Source organism: Rhinichthys klamathensis, unplaced genomic scaffold, assembly GCF_029890125.1.
Source record: "Rhinichthys klamathensis goyatoka isolate OS25496 unplaced genomic scaffold, OSU_Roscu_1.1 h1tg000035l_1, whole genome shotgun sequence".
Classification (NCBI taxonomy): Eukaryota; Metazoa; Chordata; class Actinopteri; order Cypriniformes; family Leuciscidae; genus Rhinichthys; species Rhinichthys klamathensis.
Window position 1 is genome coordinate 6,955,596 of NW_026606583.1, and position 27,653 is coordinate 6,983,248.

At 41.4% G+C, this 27,653-nt stretch overlaps 1 protein-coding gene across 7 annotated transcripts in view; it reads left to right on the top strand.

Annotated features, from left to right (window-relative positions):
- Positions 1-281: 281 nt before the first annotated feature.
- tanc2b (tetratricopeptide repeat, ankyrin repeat and coiled-coil containing 2b) overlaps positions 282-27,653 on the top strand; it is a 144,385-nt gene continuing 117,013 nt past the window's right edge. For all 7 annotated transcript variants that reach the window (XM_056246053.1, XM_056246056.1, XM_056246054.1 and 4 more), the window contains exon 1: positions 282-353. In XM_056246053.1, the coding sequence (XP_056102028.1) occupies positions 284-353 (70 nt within the window). In that variant the 5' untranslated portion in view covers positions 282-283. The remainder of the gene's footprint in view (positions 354-27,653) is intronic.

The window sequence follows — 27,653 nt, forward strand, 5'->3', positions numbered from 1 at the left end:
CGTTGATTTACATCATTATGCTATCAGAATTTCATTTACTTTTTGGCCATATAAATATACGTATCTGCACCAGATTGCCTCTGAATAAAATTGATGTTTGAGCTTCATATACTCACTATATCATGCTATATGAGTCATAAACACCTGATGTTTCAAATATGATATTTAACAAAAACACATATGCAAATATAGGACATTCATACACATATATAAGGTTATACTGCTAAAAAAAAATTTTTCTCTTCTCCTTTGCAGGCATATAGTCCTTCTGCCAGCTGCCACAATGTTTAAGAACAGCTTGAAAATGCTTCTGACGGGGGGGAAATCCAACAGGAAGAGCCGAAACAGCAGCGGTCAGTCTGAACTTTTTATGTCTAACCACTCGGTAACATGTTTATCCACTAAGATATCATCTAAATATGACTGCATACTTGTTTGTGTTTTTCTTTTTAAAGTGCTATTTTTTAAACCGCGTGAAGCAGGATATTTTAATAATCATTGCAAACTTCCTATTTGGCCCTGAGCTGGTATTACAGAAGCATGTAAGAGAACGAACAGCCTAAAGCCTTGATTATCCATCAGGCCTCAGTGTTGGAACTCATTTCTCTCTGGGATACTGGGATGTTCTGCCAATATATGGGTTTCCATATGCTTCCTGATATAACTGACAAATCTGCAGCAGGCCGAGCATGAGGCATGTAGTCTCAGCATCAGACGGCATGTCCACATGCCATTCGCTGACCGTCTGATACTCAACACTTGAAAGGATCACAAGCTCTAGTCAGATTACCAGACGGCAATGCAATGCCAGGCGCACGTCTCGGCAGTTTGACTGACAAAAAACCTGTTTTTAACTGGTGAGGAAAACGAACAAGTGGATTTGCTTCAAATCTTTGAAAGATATTCAGAGATTGGTTTAAGTTGCGTGCAAACTAGATTTTCTCAAGCAGAACCAATATTTATAATCACATAAAGATCAACTCTACATACTATTAGGGTAGTTTTGTTGTATATTATTGTGGTTTGAACCATTTCAGATTTAAATTAGAATGATACAGAAATGGAAAAACATCTGGCAAGTTCCTAGAAATATCTCTTTGTGTCATGTGGTTTTGTAAAACATTTGTTGTTTTTAACTAAAAACTATTGTCATGTGGTGTAACCAGGTAAAAATAATAACCTATTTTCATTACACTTTGTATACACGTCAGTGTATCTCATCTTAATCATTATTTTCAAAATAATGTTCAAGTTTTTAAGTATTTTTTTGTTTTACAAATATCAACAATTATTAGTTCATAAATATTACTTTATTTAGGGGGTTGTACCATATGGCATTTTATAACGTATTAATAATGCATTTTATAACGTATTTATAACGTATATAAATACGTTATAAAATGCAATAATGCAATAATGCATTTTAATGCAATAATGCATTTTATAACGTATTAATAATGCAAGGTTTGAAAGTAAACAAAACACATATTTGCCATAGAAACCTAATTTTAGTCAGAGGTTTCTATGGCAAATATGTGTTTTGTTTACTTTCAAACCTCTTAACAAAGGTCAATTCCTCCGAAAATTCCGAAAGTTGCAATTACGAGTTCTACAAGACGGAATCTTGTAATTATGGAAATTCCGATATAGTTGCATCACACGATTTTGATTTTGTCTTTTTAAATGAAAAAATCATGTCATTAAAACTTTGATTAGATGGTCTCTTCAGCCATTCTTGGCCTCTGAAATAAGCCTTTAGGTGACACTAAAAATCTATCTTCTTGAGAAGGAGACATTAATTAAGAGCAAAGAAACAAAAAGAACAGAGTGATTCGTAAAATCCTTTTCTGGTGTCATATTTACTGTGCTGCGTCTCAAAGCTCCCTGTGTAATTACAGCATAGCCAAAACCTCAGTCATTATCACACGGCCGCTCTAATAGACGTGTTCTCCCACTGGAGCTGGTTTAGTTGGAAGTGATCTCATTAACCACTGGTTCCAGAGATAAAGCAACCATTTCAAATGATATTGATGTCTGAAGCTTTTTGCCACTGGAATTGAGTAATAGTCAAAGCATGTGCAAAATCCATGCTTTTATATAAAAATACCACCATGCATGTAGGGCCATATGATATCCATGATGATGCAGAAAACATAGATGTCTTAAAAGTCAAAAAAGGCATTTTACTGCACAATGCGTAATGTCACAGAATTTGAACTTCATCTCCAGAGCTGCTCTGAGACTCATTTCACCATTTCATTAGAGAAAGCTATCGTCAGATACACACAGAAACTCAAAGCTCTTCACTACAACATGCCAAAAATAAAAGTTTGGTGCATTTTTTGGTGATACCTGCATTTTTCGGGAGTTATTTCAGTTGTAGATTGCAGTTTTCACTCCTGTAAATTACTGTACTGTGTTATTACAGAATGGGATTAAGCACTAAAAAGTGAATTGACAACCGAATTTAGCTGCAGTGTGTTCGTGGCCTATACTGTAAAATATCCATCTGCGAGACCCACATATGTTTCTTTGTCTCTTTCCCTCTCTTTCTTTATTTATCAGCAGAAGTAGCATGAATACTTTACGGTCTCTCTCTGCTTGTTTAGTGCCCTTGGCCTTGACCCATATAATGATGATGTTCAGCTAAATGTCACCCTCACTTTCTGACAAAATTTCCCGCATACAGTATTTCCATCTATCCTTGTGCACTCTCTCTCTAATGACCTCTTTCTCTTTGTTTCACATTGCATTACACCTTTATGTGTACATTTTTTGTTCACTGTATGATGAATAGGTGCACATGGGCAATTATGAGATGAGGGCAGATCTTTGTCGATGAGTGCAGGAATGAACAAACACCATTCATTTCAGGTGGAAATCACATTGCTCTCATGGTTGTCATGCTTTATATTTGTTGATGTTGGTGCTTGGATATATTTGATTTCCTCTATTTAACCTGAATTTTTATATTTGTGCCTATATGTGTGGTATGTAGCTTTAATCTAAACTACAGGATGATAAAATAATCTAAATCAATATTCAATGTCCATGCATGTATTCATTTGGTATGTAGCTCTGTTGCAGTCAGCCAGTCATTATTGCATAATAAACCCCTTGAGGGTGAAACAAGACACCGATCACGCTGTCTGGGTTTATTTCACAATAATGACCATCAGACCGTACGCTATCCCTTACGTATACGTATACAGGTGGGTCATTTTTTTAAAATAATTTTGTCTAGTGTTTTCTGAGTCAGTGTCGGCTGCATAGATGAAGTTGATGATGCTGACTCGACATCTCTGCAGAATAGATGCTCCTATAGTTAAGTTAAACATGTCAGCCAGTAAACACTACTTATTTGGCTTTCAGACTCTGCACAAACACTTGGATATGCGCCTAATAATAGTGCACTTTACCTAGGTTAATATTGGACATGTAAAAGTGGCTAATGTTAGGCTAAAGGTAGGGGTGAAACGATACACAGAAGTCACGGTTCGGTACGTACCTCGGTTTTGGGGTCATGGTTCGATATGAGTTCGGTACGACAGGAAAAAGCAACAAATCCCCAATGCTAGGTTTCTTTTCATTTATTGTGAACAGACAGTTGTGCAAATTACAGTTTGTTCCAACTAGCAGAAAATATTGTGCTTTTGTAAAATAAAGAAAACAAAATCTTGAAAAAAGAATGTGCACTCTTGCTTAGGTCATATTTTTTGTTGGGCTGATAAAAAACAAAAGTTATTTGGTCACAATCAGCTAAACAAAACTGAAATGCATCTTTTATGTACAGTTTTTTTGTTATTGTTGCGGGCAAAAATCCTTGATTATGCGGCCCGTTGTTTTTAAAAATGCGATGGAATATGCAGGATATTTATGCAATTTTATGCGATGAAATTGCGGGAACTTGCAAAAACTGTGGTTTGATGAAAAAGAGAAAAAAAGTGATTCCCCAACACCCTGTTCTCACTAGGCTACTACCTTATTGTAAAGAGTCATTTCTTATTACATTCTATGATAAGCAAGCATACATCACAGAAAGTCCTGGGAATATTTAAGTTCTCATCGTGTTTTATTTCAGACGTTAAAGGGGTCATATAATGCCATTTTTGTACAAGCTAGTATGATTCTTTAGGGTCTAAATTAAAAGTTTGTAATATACTTTAATTAAAAATTCTCATTAGTATTGTAAGAAAACACTTATTTTACCTGGTCAAAAACAGCTCTGTTTTCAGCACGCCGTTTCAGTGCATATGACTTTAAATGATCATGAGCTTTGCTGACTCCGCCTCTCTGTTCTGTGCGTACACCGTTTGTAACACAATACCATATCGCGTTGTTCAGTATAAACGTGGGATTATGAATTATATTGAGAACGTCATACATAGAAAACATGCCGTAATGTACCCTAAGTGTAAACCTTAGATGCATTCATTGTGAAGCGTGCAGCTAGCGATTTGCAAAGATTAATATAAATATTAATATAAAGTTTAATAAAACGTTACACTCACTTCAGTTGTTCTAGAGGTTCAGCAGGAACACGAATAGCTGGTACCGATCCTTTTTTCATGAGCAGCTTCTTAGCAAAACCAGCTTTATACTGACCCTCGTTTATAAAGCAGTCTGGTGAGAAATGATTCGCGCAAACATGAGAGCATTGACGTTGCTCGTGGGGAATATTCCCTTCGAAAACAAACTCAGCCACTGCGTCTTCAGCGGTTCGGATTTAGGAACATTAAAATGACTGTGTTCGTTATTACACCCAAGAACAGAACACCACAATCGCTTAGACGCCATTCTGCTCATAGACAGTGCTCCAGCATATCAACAATGACCGCGCCGGTCCGCGCAGACTATGATTGACAGCTGGCTCACGAGCCTCACGAGGGTCTGTGTTGAAACGCTGCTGTCAATCAACAATCGTGGGAGGGGCTTCCGAGCGTGTGACGTCACAATGTCGAACGGCTCGATTTGAGGCAGGGGAAAACATATAAGGAGATTAAAACAAAAACACTGGATGGATTTTTATCATTTTATGATGGTTGTGTACAGGCACTGCCAACACACATTTCAGTACAATCAACTTGTAAAAGTGCATGTACCATTATATGACCCCTTTAATAAAAATATCAAACTTACCAAGTTAGCTTTACAAAAGGAATATGCTATAACTTCTGTAAAAATGAATAAATTAAATATAAAAAAAGTTTTACAGCTTTTCAATGATGTTCACGTTGCATAATTACGTCACTTCATAACGTTCCCATGGCAACAGGGGGAAACGGCTGCTCTTGTGTGAAGCAAACGCAACATTTTTCAACTTTCTGCTAAGATATATGTGACTTTTTTGCAACGAAAATGCGAGGATTATGAAATATGCGGTCTTTGGCTGATTATGCACTAAATCATGCGATCGCATAATCGCGTTTTTCTGGAGGGACTGAAAATAGAATAATGAGAAATAAGTGAAACGGAGAAAAAGTGGCATCTACATCTAAGCCTAACTTTCCACTGAGGCTTCTCATTTCCAGGACACACATATTTCATCACTAGAATATAATAGTGAGACTTCCACAATGCCAAATGATTTTGTCTCTTTACAATAGCAGAAACAACTTAAAATACTCCAGGTTTAAGACATCACTCAAAACTTTAAAGGGTCTATTTTTAAGCACGTCACGAAAATGAATCGAAGCTCAGCGTATAGACTACTAGCAAGCTCTTGCGTGTCATCTGAACTCTTGTTTTGGGTTGGTGCGTAGATCGTCTCTTCTTCTCCTGCTTTTTTTTCCCTGTTGTGGTGGTTAGCAAACAGCGTTGCATTTCCCCCTTCTGGAGTGTGGATCGCCTGTGACTGACTGTATGCGTCGTCTGACTGTATCGTGACGGTTTGGGACGAAAACATGGACCGTTACACCCCTAATGATAGGCGAACGTTTAGTTCTCTTACGAGAGGTTCTCTCGTATTGCGTAAGCTAGCTTACGCTGCGGGAAAGATTCATCTTTGCTGAGATATTGAAGCCAAAAAATTATTTCATAATTTTGTATCCATACACAACGCAGTTCCTCTGCGGCAGACCTAGAGCGGGCTAGCTAGCAGCTCATTGGTTCGCTCAGAGAGAACTGCTTAAGCCTATGGGAGAGCGGGGCTGAACCCGCTTCCAATGAGAGGCGCCCGCGCGCTCATTGCGTCATGACCCGCCAGAATGGGCGTGGCCATGGTGTATATAAGGCGCTCTCCCAGGCTTATATGTTGATTCATTTCATCTTCAGCAAGCTGCACGCTTCTGCTGTTCCTGAGAAAAGCCATCGCCGTCGAAGAAGGCATCCTCTAGCGAGCTCAAGGACCCTGAAGAAGCCGGCCGTCTTCGCCACCTTCAGCCGCCCAGCAAGCTAGGCCATCCGACGATTGTATCCTTTCTCTATTTCTAAAAGAGCCGAGCGTCTTTTTAAAGATGTCTCGTTTTTCCTGCGGCTCTTGCCGCGCTCGTCTCGAGGACGGAGACCGCCATGTCATCTGCGCTCTCTGCTTGGGACTCGAGCATGCAGAACTCGCCCTCGCTGATGGAGGATGCGACCTCTGTGAAAGCCTGCCGTTATCGTCCCTGCGGGCACGACTTCTGGCAGTGAAAACCGCTCCCGCGCCGCCTATTCTCTCGCCGCGTAAAAAGAAACGCCGCTCTCAAAGGCCGCCGGAGCCCCCAGCGGAAACATGCGGGCCGCCGCCGCCGCCTCCCGCTTCCCGCTCTCCCTCCCCGCCCCTGCCGGACATTCAGTTGCCGCCGAGTGGCCGCTCTGTTGTTTCCGATGACGCCGCGGAGGAGAAGGACTCCTGTTCACTGCTCGCTTCTGACAGTGAAGACTGGTCATCTCTCGGATCCGCGAGAGAGTCGACGGGGACCCGCGCCGGGATAGAAGAGGAGCTGATGCGCTCCTCTCACAGGCCGTCGAACGCCTCGGTCTCGAGTGGTCTCCTCCACCCGAGCAGGCCCCGAACCGAATGGACGGTAGCTTTTTTCATCGGCGCTCGACCCCCGCGTGCACCCGGGCCGCTCCATTCCTGCCTGAACTTCACGCAGAGCTGACAAAATCCTGGAATGCACCGCTCTCGGCTAGAAATCGCTCCGATGTATCCGCCTCGCTGCGCTCGGTGGACGGAGCCGCCGAGAAAGGCTATGCAGCCATGCCGCCCGTCGAGGACTTGGTCGCCACACACCTCTGCCCGCCCTCCGCTAGATGGCGTTCTTCACCCACGCTTCCTTCGAAGGCTTGCAGAGCGACCTCGAGCTTTCATGCTCGCGCTTACGCCGCCGCCGGTCAGGCCGCCGCTGCGCTTCACTCTATGTCTGTCCTCCAAGTGTTACAGAGCGATATTCTCCGTGAATGGGCCGAAGGCGGTAGAAAACCCCCCCCCGCCGTCACGGATTTGAGAAGTGCTACGGATCTCGCCCTTCGCGCCACTAAAGCCGCCGCACAAGCTCTGGGGAAATGCATGGCCAGCCTTTGTGTTGCTGAGAGACACTTATGGCTCACGCTCGCCGACATGGGAGATTCTGAGCGCGCCGCGTTTCTCAACGCGCCCCTCTCCCCGACGGGCCTGTTTGGATCTGCCGTCACGGGAATTGTCGATCGCTTTTCTGAAGTACAGAAAGCTTCTCAGGCGATGAACTTGTTTCTACCCCGCCGCGCTAGCTCTTCAGCGGGCCGCTCTCACGAGCCCTCCGCCAGAGCCCCATCACAGCGCCCCCCTCCGCAGACTCAAACAACTCAGCGCAGTCAGAGCGGCCGCCCTCGCCCTCGCTCTCGCTCTGACAGCCGCCGCAGACCGCCGCCCCCCCGTGGCCCGCGACCCAAGATCACGCTGAAGCCTGATCATCAGAAGTCTGCCTAACAATGTCAAGAAAACGACGGTGCTCTCCCGCCGCGGCCGGACCGCCGTCAAAGCTTCGCCCTCTGCCAGTCCCCGTTATTTCGCCGACTGCTGTAGTGTTGACCGCCACAAACAAGCCGGTGTCCCAGCCCGCTTGCGAGCGACAAAAAGCCGTTTTTACGGCTACCCAGAGAAATCTCAAAAAGAGAAATTTTGCCAGTTGTGTAGAAAATGTGCCCACAATCATGTGTTCACCCATACACACAAGCATAACATATCCCGTGTCTCTATCAGAGCCCCATCACATGAAACGGGCACAGCCCGCTCTAATATCAGAGAACATAAACACGCCCACGAGCTCGTGCACGTGTCCCCTCTCTGCTCGCTCTGTGTCACGGCCCATAGACTCCTCTCTGAGTGCAAATCCCGTTGCCACACACATTCAAAGCGCGCCCACACACTGTGTCCAGCCCGCTATGTGCAGCAATCAGGGCAATACAGCCATTCGGCCACTAGCCGCATGCTCCAAAGCGTGGGAAGCCATTCCAGGCATTTCCCCGTGGGTGTTAAGCATTATAAAGAACGGCTACCTGCTACAGTTTCGCCGCCGCCCGCCTCGTGCGCGCGCGCAGCTCGAATCTTCTGTCAGCCCGCTGGCCGCCGGCACGCTCCGCTCAGAAATTGCGACGCTGTTGCAAAAGGGCGCGATAGAGAGAGTCCCGCCATCTATGACCGAGTCGGGGTTTTACGGCCGTTATTTTCTGGTTCCCAAGAAAGACGGCGGCCTCAGACCGATCTTAGATCTCAGGTCTTTGAACAAAGCGCTCATGAAGAGACCGTTCAAGATGCTCACTACCAGGAAACTCCTCGCGCAGGTGCGCCAAGGGGACTGGTTCATATCTCTAGACCTGAAAGACGCCTATTTTCAGATCCAGATAAATCCCCGTCACAGGCCATTCTTACGTTTCGCCTTCGAGGGTCTTGTTTATCAATACGCCGTTCTCCCGTTCGGCTTATCTCTGGCGCCCCGTACATTCACGAAGTGCATGGATACGGCGCTCGCCCCCCTGCGAAGCCAGGGGCTGCGCATTCTGAATTATCTGGACGACTGGCTGATTTTGGCCCAATCACAGACGGAGCTTCTGTCGCACCGCGCAGTTCTCCTCGACCATTTGGAAACGCTGGGCCTCTCTGTCAACTGGACAAAGAGCTCCCTTCATCCCAGTCAATCGATTTCCTTCCTAGGAATAGATTTGGACTCGGTCACGATGACGGCTCGCCTGTCTACACAGCGCGCGCGCAGTGTTCAGCGTCTAGCCGCCTCGTTCCAGATGGGCACCCGCAGGCCTCTGAAAACTTTTCAGAGGATGCTGGGTTACATGGCCTCAGCCTCCGCTGTACTTCAGCTGGGCCTTCTGCACATGCGCCCGCTTCAGTTCTGGTTGAACAGCCGTGTACCCCACCGCGCGTGGAACACGGGTCGCCAGCTGATCAGGGTTACGCAAACGTGTCTCACGGCGCTGCAGCCATGGACAGTAGCAGAATGGTTTCGTCTAGGCGTCACGATGGGGACCTTTTCCTGCCGAAAAGTCATCTCGACAGATGCATCCAACACGGGTTGGGGTGCAGTCTGCGAGGGCTCACCGGCCTTCGGCCACTGGTCGATTCAGGAAAGCCCATTACATATAAACTGTCTGGAAATGCTGGCGGTCGAGAACGCGCTCTCGCACTTTCTCCCGCGCATCCAGGGACACCACGTCCTGATCCGTTCGGACAATATGGCCGTGGTCTCCTATCTCAACCGTCAGGGCGGTGTCAGATCCAGAAATCTCTGTCGACTGACGCACCGCATTCTAGTTTGGTCTCAGAGCCGCCTGCTCTCGCTCAGAGCGACGCACGTGCCGGGCCATCTGAACGACGGTCCAGACATACTGTCCAGGAACCTCATCTCCACAGGAGAATGGTCCCTGAACTCACAGACGGTCCAGTTACTGTGGCGACTATTCGGCAGAGCAGAAGTAGACCTCTTCGCGTCAGAAGAGAACGCTCACTGCCCAATATATTTCTCGAAGAGCGAGGACGCGCTAGCCCAGGAATGGCCTCGCCGCCCGCTCTATGCATTCCCTCCGATCGCTCTGTTACCACAGGTAATTCAGAGGATCAGGGACACACGCCACTCAGTGCTCCTCATAGCCCCGCGTTGGGAGAGTCAGAATTGGGTTCCGGAGCTCACGCAGCTGTCACAGACAGCCCCGTGGCCCATCCCAGTCAGAGCAGATCTCCTCTCTCAAGCTCGCGGCACGATCTGGCACCCCCATCCACAGCGCTGGGCGCTGCATGCATGGGTGATCAACGACTATTCGTTGATTTGCCAGAGGGAGTAAGAAACACTGTCATACAGGCTAGAGCACCTTCCACGAGAAGGCTCTATGCGTCTAAATGGTCTGTGTTCTCAAAATGGTGCACCGACAAACAGCTGGACCCACGGTCGTGCGAGGTGTCGTCTTTGCTTGTTTTCCTTCAAGAGATGCTGGACAAGGGCAGGTCCCCCTCCACTCTCAAGGTTTATGTGGCAGCCGTCGCGGCGTTCGCGGAACCCCGACGCGCTCAGTCATTGGGCAAAGACGAGTTAGTCATCCGCTTCCTCAGGGGAGCTAAGAGGATGAACCCTCCGCGGCCCCCGTCGGTTCCGGTTTGGGATCTTTCTATAGTCCTTGAAGCTATGAAAGCACCCCCGTTCGAACCGCTCGAGTCTGTGGATCTGAAATACCTCTCGCTCAAAACCGTTTTCCTGACGGCTCTGTCCTCAGTTAAACGCGTTGGGGATCTTCACGCGCTCTCATCCAGCGCCGCGTGTCTTGAGTTTGGACCGAATGATTCGATTGTCATTCTCAAACCTAGGCATGGCTATGTCCCGAAGGCGATTGGTACCCCGTTCAGGGCTCAGATTATCTCCCTATCGGCTCTGCCTTCATCCGATAGTGAGCGCGATGCCAATCTCCTTTGTCCGGTGCGGGCTCTGAGATTGTACACTACGCGCGCTGCCGCGTTCAGACGCGCTGAGCAGCTTTTCGTGTCGTTTGGGGGGCGCACCAAGGGTCTGGCCGCCTCAAAACAGACACTGTCTAGATGGATAGTGGACGCTATCGCCTCTGCTTACGCATCTAAATGCCTGCCCTGCCCTCTGGGCATCAGGGCGCACTCCACTAGAGGCATGGCCTCATCGTGGGCATGGTCCTGTGGAATTTCCATTCATGACATTTGTGTGGCCGCGGGATGGGCCTCCCCGTCCACTTTTGTCAGGTTTTATAACTTGGAAGTTCCCGCCTTGCAGGCAAAATTACTAGCTGTCTGACGAACAGCTCTCTAAGAAGCTGCATTTCTGGAGGTCCCTCACAACCGGTTCGCCCCTTGTGCTCTCCTGTAATGCTTATACACTTCATGTGCCCGCTCTGCTGGCCCCATACATGCTTATGTGTACACTTCATGAGCCCGCTCTGCGGCCTCTTTGTACATTCACTCCACGTTAAGAAATTCCCCCGGTATATCCCTGGGTTTTTCATGAGTGGATTCGTAGCGCGCACGGCGTTGGCCAGGTGTTCCCGCAGCGTAAGCTAGCTTACGCAATACGAGAGAACCTCTCGTAAGAGAACGAATCGGTTACCTAACGTAACCTCGGTTCTCTCTAGAAGAGGGAACGAGTATTGCGTTCCCGGCCGTGCTTGCGCTACTAGCGTTTCGCTTCACGCTGAAATAAATCAACATATAAGCCTGGGAGAGCGCCTTATATACACCATGGCCACGCCCATTCTGGCGGGTCATGACGCAATGAGCGCGCGGGCGCCTCTCATTGGAAGCGGGTTCAGCCCCGCTCTCCCATAGGCTTAAGCAGTTCTCTCTGAGCGAACCAATGAGCTGCTAGCTAGCCCGCTCTAGGTCTGCCGCAGAGGAACTGCGTTGTGTATGGATACAAAATTATGAAATAATTTTTTGGCTTCAATATCTCAGCAAAGATGAATCTTTCCCGCAGCGTAAGCTAGCTTACGCAATACTCGTTCCCTCTTCTAGAGAGAACCGAGGTTACGTTAGGTAACCGATTCGTTTTCCTGCCCGACATAATTACTCATCTCAACTCAACTTTATTTATAGAGCACTTTCAACACCACAAGTAGAACCAAAGTGCTGTACAGAAGGTATAAAAGAGACAATAAAAACAAAGACATAAAACAATGCAAACATATGACATACACAACTTACAAAGCATTATCAAATGCTAAAGAACAAATAAGTTTTAAGCGCACTCTGACCAAGTTTACCACTTGGGCCAGCCGTGTTAAAGGTCCCGTTCTTCGCGATTCCATTTTTCAAACTTTAGTTAGTGTGTAATGTTGCTGTTAGAGTATAAATAATACCTGTAAAATTATAAAGCTCAAAGTTCAATGCCTAGCAAGATATTTTATTTAACAGAAGTCCCCTTTCAAAGCATACAGCGAACGGCCGGTTTGGACTACATCCCTCTACTTCCTTTTTTAATGACGTAACTAGAACAGTTTTTTGACTAATCTCCGCCCGCAGGAATACACAAAAAAGGGGGCGTGGTCTTGTCGCGCTCCCACAGAGAAGAAGCACTTCAGCTGCTCATGCATCTCCAATTTACGGTAAGAGGCGTGAGCTTTGTACGTGCGATAAGCTCCTGTCGAATCACAACACAGGAACCGCTGGCACAATCAGAACTCATTACGTGTTTCTGAAGGAGGGACTTCATAGAACAAGGAAGTCATCGGGCCGTTTTTTTGGACTGTGAAAACAGCGGTATACAGAGAAGTAAATTGTGTGAAAAATACTGTGTTTTTTTTTACACGCGAAACATGAACACATGTTATATTGCACACTGTAAACACAATCAAAGCTTAAAAAAAAACATGAAGAACGGGACCTTTAACGATCTGTCCATCACTGACTGCATGATTTTGCAACTTCCTGTGAAGTTTTTTTCTCTGACTTATGCTGCCTTCATGTGCTATAAGAATTATCGTAAATACGAGTTTCCTAATATAAAATTGGACATGAACGCCCTCTCAAGTCGTATTTACCACTGGGAAGTTCTGGGATCATTTTGATCATAATCAAACCTTCAGAAGTGGGAAGTAGCACGTGGAGGCAGCATAAACGACTAATTCGACTACCGTAATTCAAATAATGTTTAGATCTACTTGCATTCCATAGAAATAATGTAGCCGATCACATTCAAGTCTGCTGAGAAATAACAGGTGATTTTCATGCTATACTAAGAGGAACAATGTGAAGTTGGAAGTTTATAGTACAATGACCCTCTTTTACCTCTTATATATCAAGGTCAATGAAAATTTGATTCTCTTTATCTGTGTTTAATCAATATTTCTTCTAGCTATACCTCATGCTTGCTTTTACCTTTCCCTATCCTTCCCTCTACAATCATTACCTTTCTGTCGGTCCTCCTACACAGCAGGATTTGTGTGTTTGTGTTTTCTCAGAATGCTTGAGGTTTAAAATGCTTTGAGGTTGTGTTTTCTCAAATGCTTGTGGTTTAAGATTAGTCTGTATTTTTAGCTTACGTTCAATTACAATTGTTTGAATGTGTTTGGTTTAGGACTGTCAAGCAAATTAATTACATATTGCTGTTTTAGCAATTTACGTAAAAAATGTTGTACCTACATTACTGGCTCCAAAATCTGTGTTCTTTCTCTTCTCTCTGATGTGTTTGTGTGTTTCCGTTAAAAGCAGGGGGAAATCGATGCAGTACAGTATTGCTTCTCACAATATTGAATCGATCAATATTGTTGATGTGTGCTTTTGAGAAAGTTTGCCAGGTTAGTGGCAACAAGTGTTTGGAAAGTATAGTTTTGAGGAACTTGGACAACGTTCACACTGTCAGTCCAAATCCAATATTATTTATTAAAGTGAGATAAGCAAAAAATCTGATAATGTATTTCCAGAAATGAGATTTGAATAGGATTTTTAACCACATATGAATGTACAGTAGCTTGAAACAGATTTTGCTATTCACGCTTGTTAAAAATGATCGGATTCCAATCAGATGTGCACAAAAATTGGATTTGGACTGACAGTTTGAAGGCTTCAGTGACAAATAAACTTGATATCCATTAACAGAACTGCAATTACACTTTGTTTTCAGAGTTATTTCTGTGAAATAGTCAGACAGAATTTCTGGGAAAACTATCCCCAAAATATTAAAGTATTTTTTTAACGAAATGATACTCTAAAAAGAAACTAAAACTGCCAGTAGGTGACGGTAAATGTCTAAATTAGTAAGTTATTGAGTCATTTATTCATTTGATTCGTTCTTACAGTCGATTCATTAAATGGCTCCTTATGAATGGGCCATTGATCATTGGTTCACCCGATTGATTTGCGGACACGCACACAAGTTCTGCTCCAGCTTTATAAGTAATATTTTCATTGGCAAAATTGAGCAAAAATAGACAAAAGTGTGTCTAAAATATAACAAAATATTAACTTCTAATTTATTGAACTGTTTTATAAAATCAATATCACATTTGCACTCGTCCAAGTTGGGACATAAACAACACTCATGTGATATTGTGCCCGTTACTCGTGTGATAAACTAAACTGTAAACTTAACTATATCACATCATATAAATATGAGACAATCATATGGGGCATTTTTGCCCGAACATGAATCCATCCACACATGCAAATGTTTTAATTAATGGCACTTTTATTTAAATTGAAATGTACTTGAGTTGTCTTTGCCTCTTTTGTGTTTGTTTTGTGATTGTGTTTGTTTTGTGATTGTGTGATCTAATTTGTTCGGCTATCTTGGCCAGGTCTCTCTTGAAAAAGAGATTTTATATCTCAATGAGACAAACCTGGTTAAATAAAGGTTAAATAAAAAATAAAAAAATAAAGATAGAAGATAGTATGTATAAGATTTTTTTTTTTTAAATGGTACGGTAGTATTTTTTATTTTTCAGAGAAACTACCATGCCATTCTTTCAATTTATTTTAATACTCTGATTTATTATTGTGATTTAATCTGTTTCAGATAATCTGTTTTCCGATCCTAAACGGCACATCAAAATAAAACAAACTTGATTGCATGATGTCTCTTTCTGTCTTAAAGGCCGTTTTTGGCCAGATTAAGCAGCAGTGTGGACCAGGCCTTCTGCCTTTTACTTAAATGTCTGTATGCGCGAGACTTGATTGAAGGTTTGATATAACTCATGAATTTCAAAGCAATGTCATATTGACGTCTTACTTTCTGTAATGAAACATATTGCAACACTTGGTACATCCAACACTTGACAGGAACCACAATAGGCGTTGTATCATGGGGTCCCGGGCCGGTCCCACGCCTGTGCCTCAGCGAGACTCTTAGCGGTATCGTTCATTCATTCTTGGCGTCTCAGCCTGAAGGCGCAGATCCAGACCTGTGATTATTAAACTGCTCAGATTACTCTTATTAACCCCAGCGGTTGCTAATGCACGTTCTGTAGGGATTGTTCTATAATTGTATCCTATTGTAATGGGCTTAACTGATTGATTAGATTATCGATGCACAGTATTCAATTTCTCTTTCTGTAAGCTCAGCTCTGACATGCTGTAGTACAGTACCGGACATTTGTCATCTGCCTGCTTGGATGCACTCATGCCGGTTTCTGCCAAGAATTGCCATATCACATTCAGTCTCAGACTGAGGAGTGTGTGTGTGTGTGTGTGTGTGTGTGTGTGTGTGTGTGTGTGTGTGTGTGTGTGTGTGTGTGTGTGTGTGTGTGTGTGTGTGTGTGTGTGTGTGTGTGTGTGTGTGTGTGTGTGTGTGTGTGTGTGTGTGTGTGTGTGTGTGTGTGTGTGTGTGTGTGTGTGTTTTAGTATTATTTTTTGATTGGACTGTCACTTCCTCCTGTCAGTAGTGTAGCTGTGCCGCTCGTGTGCTGATTGCTCAGTCCAGTCTCTGACGCACACACTCACCGAGATCTGCGTCACTATAAGGAACCCACAGAGTTTATGCATTTCACATTGACACACACTTTGATATGGCCTATAACCCCAAATTACTGCAATCAATGAAGCAGAATAGCAATTTTTTACGTCCATTTCTTGTCCTTTCTAAATGACCATTTATAGAAATATTTTTTTGTGTCCTTTTTCAGTTTTAAATTGCTCCATTATGCTATTTTAAAGTTTCCTCAAGTTGTTTTGGAGTCTCCTACAACAGGTTTACACGCATCAAAGGTCAAAAAACTGTTTCATTTCTTCATAATATACATTTGCACATCACCACATTTTCAATGATTCTCAAACGACTCGTCAGAAGAATCAATCTCTCTAAATCCCTCCTTCCCGCGAGCTACTAACTCTACTCTGATTGGCCAGATCCTCCATAGCAAGGACGACTCGAGCAGGACGTTGAGATGTTGCAACTGTAATTCCTCACCATCAGCATTAACAAGTGCATGTCCATCATTATTTATTTACCGAGTATTATCTAATACAGGTGAAACTGGAAAAATTAGAATATCGTGCAAAAGTTCATTTATTTCAGTAATTCAACTTAAAAGGTTAAACTAATATATTATATAGACTCATTACATGCAAAGTGAGATATTTCAAACCTTTTTTTTGTTATAATTTTGATGATTATGGCTTACAGAAATGACAACCTTTTCACAGTATTCTAATTTTGAATTTGGGGTTTTCATAAGCTGTAAGCCATAATCAACACAGCGTATTTTGAACACCACCTTTCGAGAGCAAGCGTTTTGCGAATCCTGCATTGAACTCGAGATTTGAGAAGCAGTCGTCAGTAAAATAGAGGGAACACCGCACAAGTTTAGGATTACACTGCTGTGATATCGTGGTAAAGATGAATTTTAACCACTGATTCTTCACACGCTCGTCCTTGGGCAGTGAAAGAAAACTGGCTTTCCCTTCACATTGTAGAGCACAGGGTCTTCTGGACATGATGCGGTCCAGTGTCCACAGGAATCAGCTGCCGTGTTTGAGGTTCAAGTTTTCCCTGGTGTCTGCGCGCGCAATATGCTAATGTTCCTTCTTGACGTCACGACTCGTTTGAAAAACAATTCATTTAATTGACTCAGAGTCGACTCTTACTTTTGAGGGACAATAACTTTATATACGGTGCACTTACAGATTTAAAACTTTGCAGGATGTTTTCATTCACTTAGAGCAATGTTACACATACATTTTCATAAATCCATAGGGGCACTTTAATGTTACAGACATGATACATTATGTCATATTCTACTGTTGTTATATACATTATATATTTATATAAATGTTCAAATAAATTATAAAATTAAATTCATAAAAATGTGGCAGGCAAGTAGAAATCTAAATGAAAATAAAACGCATTCCTATTCTATCATTAAAAATGCTCTTTTAGATAATAAAATGTAATTATGTAATATATAGTGTAGTGTAATATAATATAATATAATATAATATAATATAATATAATATAATATATTCAAATAGAAAATAGTTATTTTAAATTGTAATAATATTCCACAATATTACTGTTTACTATATTTTTTTTATCAAATAAACATAGCCTTGTTGAGCGTAAAAATCACGCCGATCCCAAACTTTTGAACAGTAATCTGTAAAAAAAAAAAAAAAAACCTTAATGGTGATTTTCAGGACTTTCTTTGTTCATTTTATGGACATTTATTTAAAAAACTATGGGGAAAACACTTGTGAAAAATCAATTAGATAATTCCTTCGTATAACCAATTTTCTTCGAGTGTAGTGTAATATTTCCACTCATGCCCTCTCTGTGTCGCTCCGTCTGAAGGTAAGTGTAAGTGATGACAGTGCTGTCTCACTGCTGTCACACTGACTGAAGGAAGAGAGTGCAGACGTCCCTCTCTCCACACACACACACACACACACACACACCGATGGGAAGGACGATCTTGATGTAAGGCTAAAATTTCAACCTTCATAGGCATGAGAATAATGGGAAAATAAAACGGTACTAGATCAAAAAACACGGGAACACATTGATGTGTCGACTACACCAATGTTGGAAACTGCAGTGGAATAGACACCGCTAGCAGACTCTGACCTCCAGCAATCTGAATCGCTGTCAGTGTGAACGACCATTAAAGCCACTGATCCAGACCTATAAAGCTGCGGTGATGAATTTAATCTCCACTGATGTCCCATATTTTCTCCTTAGTCCTTGTTGAGGCTCTCCATACCTGCAGTATATTGTGCGCGCACCTCTCACTGCCTCCACAGCTTGACATCTCGAGCACACAGAGCTAATGAGCCTCTGAATATGTCCCAGTCCTGCCAGGGTGTCGCTAATCGGTTGTTAGTAGTTGTCGGGGTGTTGCTATATTGGTCCCAATGTGTACTGTGTGGTTGTCAACAATGACTCGATTTGACTGTCTTAGTGATTTTGAAAATCTGGTAATAAGTTAATGAGAATGTTCTTATATGCATTTCTTGAAAAATTAGGAAGTTCTCAAACATTTTCTTGAGCAAGATAATATAGAGTAAGAATTTCCTTAAAGGGATAGTCCAGCCAAAAATGACATTTCTGTCATGATTTTCTCACCCTCGTGTCGTTCCAAACCTGTATGACTTTCCTCTGACTATATTCTTTTGTGTCCTGCAGAAAAAGACATGAGGGTGATTTAAGGGCGTTTTCACACCTGAAAGTCCACACCAAGGTCCGAACCAAAGTTCAGGTTTTGATACATTTTATACTTTCAGAAAGTTTTGGTTTGGTTTGACACTGGAATTATGCGAGCGCACTAAAGGACTTTCCGTGACACACTTGCGTCCTGATTATCATCTATGTGGGCTGCATCTTGATTGATTGGTTTGTAAATGGACGTGCGTCTGACGTCAGCGTGTCGTCAATTCGGCGGGTAACTTTGACAACATGAATGAACAGACGCATATCGTTGAAACTATATTGTTATTTTTATGGCATAATTACCTGCAGCACCAACTATACACCAGGCTAGTTCAAATTCGCCAAATGAACGTCCTCGTCTTGCGAACATTTTATCGTCGCCGGCAGGAAAGGAGGAGAAGACTGCAAGTTGACTTCTTCTTATGTCTTCAATTAAAAACCTCGTCTCCTCCTCTCCCCATGTGTTACACGGCTCATTTTTCCTGCCACCTTCTGTTTTTTCGGCTATGCGGGAACCACCGGAGCTTCCTGTAAAAGGTCTGAAAGTCCGAACCATACAGAAATGCTTTCACTCTAGAAACGAACCAAACCGTTGTTCAGTTTGATCCGGACCGAGACTACCTCTTTTCGTCGGACCAAATTTCATCTGTTTGGTTTCACACCTGTAATTTTGATTCGGACCAAACTGAAAAGTCCGAAAGTCCGGACCAAACAAGGTAGGTGTGAAAGGGCCCTAAATGATGATATTTACATTTTTGGTTTGACTATACTTTTAAGGACTTAAAGGTGAAGTATGTAGTTTTTGCAACACCAGCGGCACCAAGCGGAATGACAAAAATACAGCATATTTAGCAAACGCCTCTTTGCACGCTGCACTCCCCCAACCGAAACATCACAATCACAGCTCTTACGGATGCTTGTAAAGGCATGTCTCAACAGGCTACTTTCAGTAAAAGTCCAACACATTAGGAATACTTTTAGCTGTGTTGCTATTTGTCATATGAGTAAATAGGCTAAACTCTCTCTAGAGCAAATGCAAGCATCTCGCAACGGCTCCACAGTGGTTTGAGGCTGTCTACCCCGCACACGTCAAAGTAAACATTATAAACTGGAACATTTGTCTTTCTGAATAGGTGCATAATGATGCTGTATAATATTGATGCTAGCGCGTTGGTTGCATCGCAATGCCCCGTTCGGGTTGAAGTGTTCATGACCTGTTTAATCTTTGATTTTGGCTTGCACTTCTATAACTGAAGCTGAATGTCTTTTCCCATGTAATGCATTCATGGTCCCACACCAACTAAACGTTACAGTAGCCACGCCCCAAACTCTCGCTATAGGTTGAGCTGGAAAGTGATTGGCAGATCTGAGCGGACTGCTCTCAAAGTTATGATGATGCCTGAGAGGCTCAGTTTACACTTTTGGGGGAGATAAACCCGTGAATGGCATACTAATAGTAGTCAATGAACAATAAACCGGGTTAAGAGAATGTATTTTAACATTTAAAAAAACGTACATCGCCTTTAAAAGTACCATATGTAGTATTGGCAGCTAGCGGCTGAAATTAGCTAGCCCCCCCCCCCCCCCCCCCCCCCCCCCCCTCCTCCTCAAACTCGACGCACATGCGGGTTGCCAGATTGAGGACACACAACAGAAACACGCGCAATTTTGAAAACAGAAGGCAACGAGCACTTTCACTGTATGTTGATGAGTTGATTTATCCGTGTTTTAATATGCCTCTGGTCATAGAGTTTCTCGATGGATGCCGAGGTTTTTTAGGTTTGGTTTGCTGGCTTCCATGGCTGGAATACGCTGTGTTTTCCGCCAGCTGGCAACCCGGGGTGTTGAACACTGTTGGGTAAATTGGCAGTGTGTGGAATCACACAGACCAAAACAAAAACAGAAATACTGACACAGAACACACGTTTCAAAGTAGAATAACTGGCTGTGGCATTGCTTTTCAGTGAAACAAGTATGTGAACTCAGCATGTTTCCTAAATATCTGCGATATGCCTATGCTTATACAGTCCCAAAAGAAAATTTGCATACAGCACCTTTAAGCAAGTGTTTTAAAATGAACTTTTGATTTTAGATTTTTTTCCCCTCATGAATACAAAATATGGTCAACTTTTTTTCTTGTTAAAAATATAAAGAAAATCGTAGTTAGGAAGAGTTTTATTGTTAAAAGTGTGAGGTGGTTGTAAGAGTGCACTACAGTCTGTGAGATTTTTTTATGTTTTTGTCTCTTCTGCTCACCATTAAGGCTGCATTTATTTGATCAAAGATACATTAAAAACATAAGAATAATATTACAATTTAAATGAGCTGTTTTTTATATGAATATATTTTAAAATGTAATTTATTCCTGTGTTGCACAGCTGAATTTTCAGCATCATTACTCCAGTCTTCAGTGTCACATGATCCTTCAGAAATCGTTCTAATATGATGATTTGCTGCTCAAGAAACATTTTATTATCATCAATGTTGAAAACAGTTGTGCTGCTGCTTCATGTTTTTGTGGAAACCATGATACATTTTTAGTCACACTAGATTAGGGTCCAATTCTTACTATTAACTACGACTTTTGCCTCAATAAACTCCTATTACTGCTTATTGATAAGGTAGTTGTTAAGTTTAGGTATTGGGTGATTAAGGGATGTAGAATATGGTCATGCAGAATAAGGCATTAATATGTGCTTTATAAGTACTAATAAACACCCAATTTCCTAGTAATATGCATGCTAATAAACAAGTTAATTGTGAGAATTGGGCCCTAAATGAAAATGTTACACCTTTTTTTCAGGATTCTTTAGGGAATTGAAAGACTAGATTTTGTTTAATAGAAGCACCCCTAAATACCACTCTTGACTTTGCAATATACAGTCTCAGTCTATATATCAGACTCCGTTCACCCTGCCTTGAATGAAGTGGAGTCACACTCAGCCTGTCAGCTCCTCTCCTCCACCTCCGCTCTATTGCCCTCGTCTGCTGGGAGCAGATTGAAGAGCAACTCATTTGTTACGAGGACCTGTTGCTTCCATCACTGTCCTGTCCCTGCCAGCATCTTCTACTCAGAGTTTCAGTAGGTGGCATATCCAAAGCAATCTGTCTGATGGACGAGTCTGATGTGTTCGTTCTGCTGTGGCGTCGACCTGAGGTGAGCGGGATCTTGGTTAGTCATGTGTTCTTCTAGCTTGTGAAACCTCTGCAGATTTCTCTGAAACTGCGCAGATGGGTCTCTGACGGCGTCTGGCTGCTAGGAGCTCTTCCACTTGGACACCGTTCGTTGCAAGTATTTTTAAGTGATTTAGTGCAACCTTTTTTGAAGTTAATATTTAAAAAACAACAACTTTTGTCTACCAAATCAAAGCCATGTGGTGCAACAAACATGCAAATTATAAATAAAAACAAACAAATAAATAAACCCTAAATGTTTATATATAAATCTTTCCTGCCAACATTTAGGGTTTATTTATTTATTTGTTTGTATTAGCGTCTATGATAAAGAAAAAAAAAGAAAAAAAAATTATATTTAAAGATATACACTCACCTAAAGGATTATTAGGAACACCATACTAATACTGTGTTTGACCCCCTTTCGCCTTCAGAACTGCCTTAATTCTACGTGGCATTGATTCAACAAGGTGCTGAAAGCATTCTTTAGAAATGTTGGCCCATATTGATAGGATAGCATCTTGCAGTTGATGGAGATTTGTGGGATGCACATCCAGGGCACGAAGCCCCCGTTCCACCACATCCCAAAGATGCTCTATTGGGTTGAGATCTGGTGACTGTGGGGGCCATTTTAGTACAGTGAACTCATTGTCATGTTCAAGAAACCAATTTGAAATGATTCTAGCTTTGTGACATGGTGCATTATCCTGCTGGAGTTAGCCATCAGAGGATGGGGACATGGTGGCCATAAAGGGATGGACATGGTCAGAAACAATGCTCAGGTAGGCCGTGGCATTTAAACGATGCCCAATTGGCACTAAGGGGCCTAAAGTGTGCCAAGAAAACATCCCCCACACCATTACACCACCACCACCAGCCTGCACAGTGGTAACAAGGCATGATGGATCCATGTTCTCATTCTGTTTATGCCAAATTCTGACTCTACCATCTGAATGTCTCAACAGAAATCGAGACTCATCAGACCAGGCAATATTTTTCCAGTCTTCAACTGTGCAATTTTGGTGAGCTCTTGCAAATTGTAGCCTCTTTTTCCTATTTGTAGTGGAGATGAGTGGTACCCGGTGGGGTCTTCTGCTGTTGTAGCCCATCCGCCTCAAGGTTGTGCGTGTTGTGGCTTCACAAATGCTTTGCTGCATACCTCGGTTGTAACGAGTGGTTATTTCAGTCAAAGTTGCTCTTCTATCAGCTTGAATCAGTCGGCCCATTCTCCTCTGACCTCTAGCATCAACAAGGCATTTTCGCCCACATGACTGCCGCATACTGGATGTTTTTCCCTTTTCACACCATTCTTTGTAAACCCTAGAAATGGTTGTGGGTGAAAATCCCAGTAACTGAGCAGATTGTGAAATACTCAGACCGGTCCGTCTGGCACCAACAACCATGCCACGCTCAAAATTGCTTAAATCACCTTTCTTTCCCATTCTGACATTCAGTTTGGAGTTCAGGAGATTGTCTTGACCAGGACCACACCCCTAAATGCATTGAAGCAACTGCCATGTTATTGGTTGATTAGATAATTGCATTAATGAGAAATTGAACAGGTGTTCCTAATAATCCTTTTGTGTATACAGTATATACACATGTATTTTTTTTCTTTATCATAGACGCTAATACAGTATTTCACATCATTGAGCCATGTTGCTGGTCAGAAGACATGAATGTTTCACAAACTTTGTAGATGCAAAATGCAAAAGCTTTACATTTCTGTGTGATTATTGCTGTAAATAGTGCACACTACAATTGAATTCTAGTTAAACTCCAATTGAATCATTCTAATGTTGCATTGTTTTATTTCTGAAAATATAATTAGCCCAAATGAAAAACTAAATTAAAATGTTGTTTGCAGGAGTATTCAGCAACATTGCACAAACAAAAAGAGCAGGACGAATGTAACGAGAGCACAATAGCCTTCTAATTGGCCTCTACCTGTGAATAATGAAATAGTTGCCGCTTTCCTGGATATTGAGGCTGTGAATCTGAAAGACAGCTGTGAAAGAAAAGAAATGAACACGTGAAAGAAGTAGACATGATGTTAACATTATAAATATTATACTGGGTGTCGAAGTAATGCTTCAAATCTTTTTCTGATCAAGGATACTCGTCAAACTGGAGATGACAATTATTACTTTAAAGAAGCTACAGAATGTAATATTTGACAAAGGAGTCATGATAGAATTAACTACACTGATTTGTATTTTGTAGAAACTATTTTCACTCCATAAACTCGCAATTTATTACAAAGAACTGTAAGTAAATTGAATTCAACGTGAAATTTTAACTGAGTAATAGTATTTTACTGTTGCAAATTTTTGCTGTGCAAAATATTAAAATATATTAATTACATTTTCTAAAAATATTTTCTGACTGGTTCCCCACTGACTGGTTTCTGAGTCCTGTTGCTGATAATTTAGTGCTATTTCAGATTCTGTTAAGTAGGACGTATAGCATTTAAGAGCTTTTCAAAACATAAATCAGACAAAATTTCACCGAAGAATCTGTAATTCTGTGAAATGAGAAAAGTGTCTGAGCGCTCGATTAATGCATACTTCTACAGAAAGCTTCATTTTCTGTAAATGTGCTTTAATAAATGGGAATATGTGAGCGAGAGAGGATGACTAATGTGAATGTAGATAAATGTGCTCTTGTCTTAACAGATGTCTGTGTTATTGCTCTATCAGTGATGATTCATTCAAGTACATCTGTTCACTTTAAAGTGAGTGTACTCAAAAACACTTTCTGCTGTTATACATACTGTACTGTATGTACCTCTGCACAAACGTCTACAGTACAGGAACTGAGGTAATGTGGACAGAAAACAAACATGTTAATATCTGCATGTTGAGTAAGCGTTAGAAATGATCCTGACGGATAAAAACATCCTAATCAAAAGAAATTTGTTTTGGTTTACAGGAGCGCAGATCACTGAAAAACTTTCAGGGTCAGTCAAATTAATGATTAAATCAATACTTTTATTCAGCAAGGACACATTCAAATACCAAGGTAACAGGTAATGCTGTTCTTTTGAATCATGAAAAAAATATCAAGCAGCCCAACAAAAGCACATGTGACACTGAAGACTGGGGTAATGGCTGCTGAACATTAAATAGAAAACCGTTCATTTTAAATGACAATAATATTTCACAATAGTGCTGTTCTTATTGATCATATACATGCAACTTTGGTGAGTATTAGAGACTTCTTTAAAATACTCTTTTTTTTTTAAACGTACTTACCCAAACTTTAGAAGTTTTACTAGTGGCCATAGACAGTTAACCCATTTAAGCCCACCGGCAACTATAGTTGCCGCAGTGTATAGTTGTCATTTTCCTTTTGTAAGTATTTTTCTAGATGTTATCCATGTTGTATGTCTCAATGCCATGCAAGGAAACAACCAAATAAAGGATTTCAAGAAAAGAAAAAAAAGGTATTCACTTCCTTCCTGTCACATGAGGCTGTCAACTTCCTACCCCTACTTCCAGGAAGCATGGCGAAGGCAAACCCTCCCAAAGAAAGCTCATTTTCATATTAATAAGTATTTTTTGTTGACATATATATCTACATAATCATGAAGGTCTCTAGAATCCTCCAAACAAAACAAATCTTATGATAGATCTATAGTTTTTTGTATACTTAGTCAAAAGTCCAAGCGGCAACTATAGTTGCCGGTGGGCAAATGCCTTGTAAGTACATATATCATGGGGAAATGGGGTATACTGTGTTAATAGGTTAATAATTTTAGGTTATTGGACTTGTTTAGTGCATAAACATAACTTTACCCTTTTAATGACATCTCTACTGTTCATAAGTACTGTCTGTATGCACTGTTATTTTAGTTTTTTTCCATTTTGTCATTTGTTTGTTATATATATACAAAAAATTTCTTCATTCTATTTATTTGTATTTATTTATTTTCTTTTAACTTTTTGTTACACAATGCCCTGTTATGGCTGCACTTTGTTCTGCACTCTACCACTTTAACCCTTGTGCGCTGTTCATTTGAGGTTTACAGTCGGGCTGTTTGTGGTCTCAGAGACCCCAGGCAACAAAATGTAATTTTGTAACAAATTTTGTACAAATGTAATTGGTAACATTTTGTAACAAATTACATTTTTGATATATGCATATCTACAGTACATATTATGAAATCATAATTATAACAATAAAAGTTACTTTTTGTCAAAGTTTAGCAGTTTTTGTACTGAAAAAAAAATCTGTTTTTCAATAATATTACATTATAATTAGAATCAAACCTGATCAAGATGTTACAAAGAGAAAAGTTGGAGTCTTTAGAGTTTATCATTTATTTCAAACATCTGTTTTTCACATAATTCTAAAAATTGTGTGAAGTGTGCCACAAAATTTCTGTCTATGTGTGTTCTTTCTGATTTTGAGGATGAATTTTGTCCATTGACAAAAATCATTTGTTTCTAATCATAATATAACATTATTGAAAAACAGATTTTTTTTTCCAGTACAAAAAATGCCTAAACTTCGATAAAAAGTAACTTTTATTGTTATAATTGTGATTTCATAATATGTAGATATGAATACAACTGGAAAAACTTGTGAAAATATGTCTTTCATTTAGTCAAATAGCAAATAGTGGAGCTCTGCAGCCATCTGGTTAAAGTGATAATTTGTTACTTTTAAAACGGCATTTTCCAAAAGATGGGCATATCCATGTTATCCCCATAAATGAAAGTTAGAAATGTGGGTCAAAAAGACCCCAAACAGCGCACAAGGTTTAAGACAAATGGATTTGTTGTTTGTTGTGTTTTCATATTCAAGACATTATAAGCTAGATTCCGCTTTTTTGGGTTCGCATCAAACGTTCTTTGACTTTTATACACAATAAATTTGTTTATGAATAAAGATTGATCTGTTGAAAGCAGTTATTTTGAGATAGATGCCAAATGTTCTCCTCCTATTCATATTTAACATTGAGGGGGTGCATACAACATTTTTGTCACATTCAAATACGATTTTCAAGAAGAGAAAAAAAAAAACATGGGGAAAATAAATGCAGAACATGTTCACATAGGACATTATTAACACGACTATGCACGACTATATGCACTATATTTCAGAAAAATTTGGGCACAAATGGGTTAAGCTGAACGAATCAAATTAATTCAAAAAGGCTTTTCACAATTCATCAAGTCATATTTCTTTTTAATAATTTTAAAGCAAAGCATCTGCAAATTACGCCATCACTCATTGGCTCAGACGGCAGGACATCTTTTGAACATTTAAGTGGAAAGATGATAAACCCTGAAAGCTTGACGCACTGAAAACAGACTATTCAGTGCCATGCACAGCTGGCTTTTACCTCTCTGACTTCACACAGATGGAGTTGTTGTTTTCTGGGCTGTTTTGAGGAATGACAGATAAAAACTTAAAGGTGAAGTACCGGTATGCAGTTTCTGTGACCTAGTGCTATTACAAAAATACAACATATTTTCCAAACAATCTTGCAAACGGCCCTTTTGCTCGTCGAAGCTGAATATCTTTTCCAATGTAACACGTCAGTCATGATCCCACCAAAGTCCCTTTAAGCCAAGGCAAGTCATTTCCCTCCCATCCGCGCTTCTAAAGGCAGCTGCAGTGACTCAATGACTTTACCGATTGGCTCTTTTATTTAGGAGGCGGAGCTTATTCCGGCATATTGCACTTTGCAATTTCTCCCATTCATAGAGACAGAGCGACACGCGTCATAATCTGAAAACCACGAATGTTCTCCCTGCCATTATGCAATAAAGATTATGTAAATAAATATTTATACTAATGCAATACACCAAAATTACTAAATTGTGTAGCTGAGGGGCTGAAGTGTACAGTGAACAGACCAGTGAATAAAATGACCTGGTGAGAGTAATGACACTTCATTTTCATGTATAT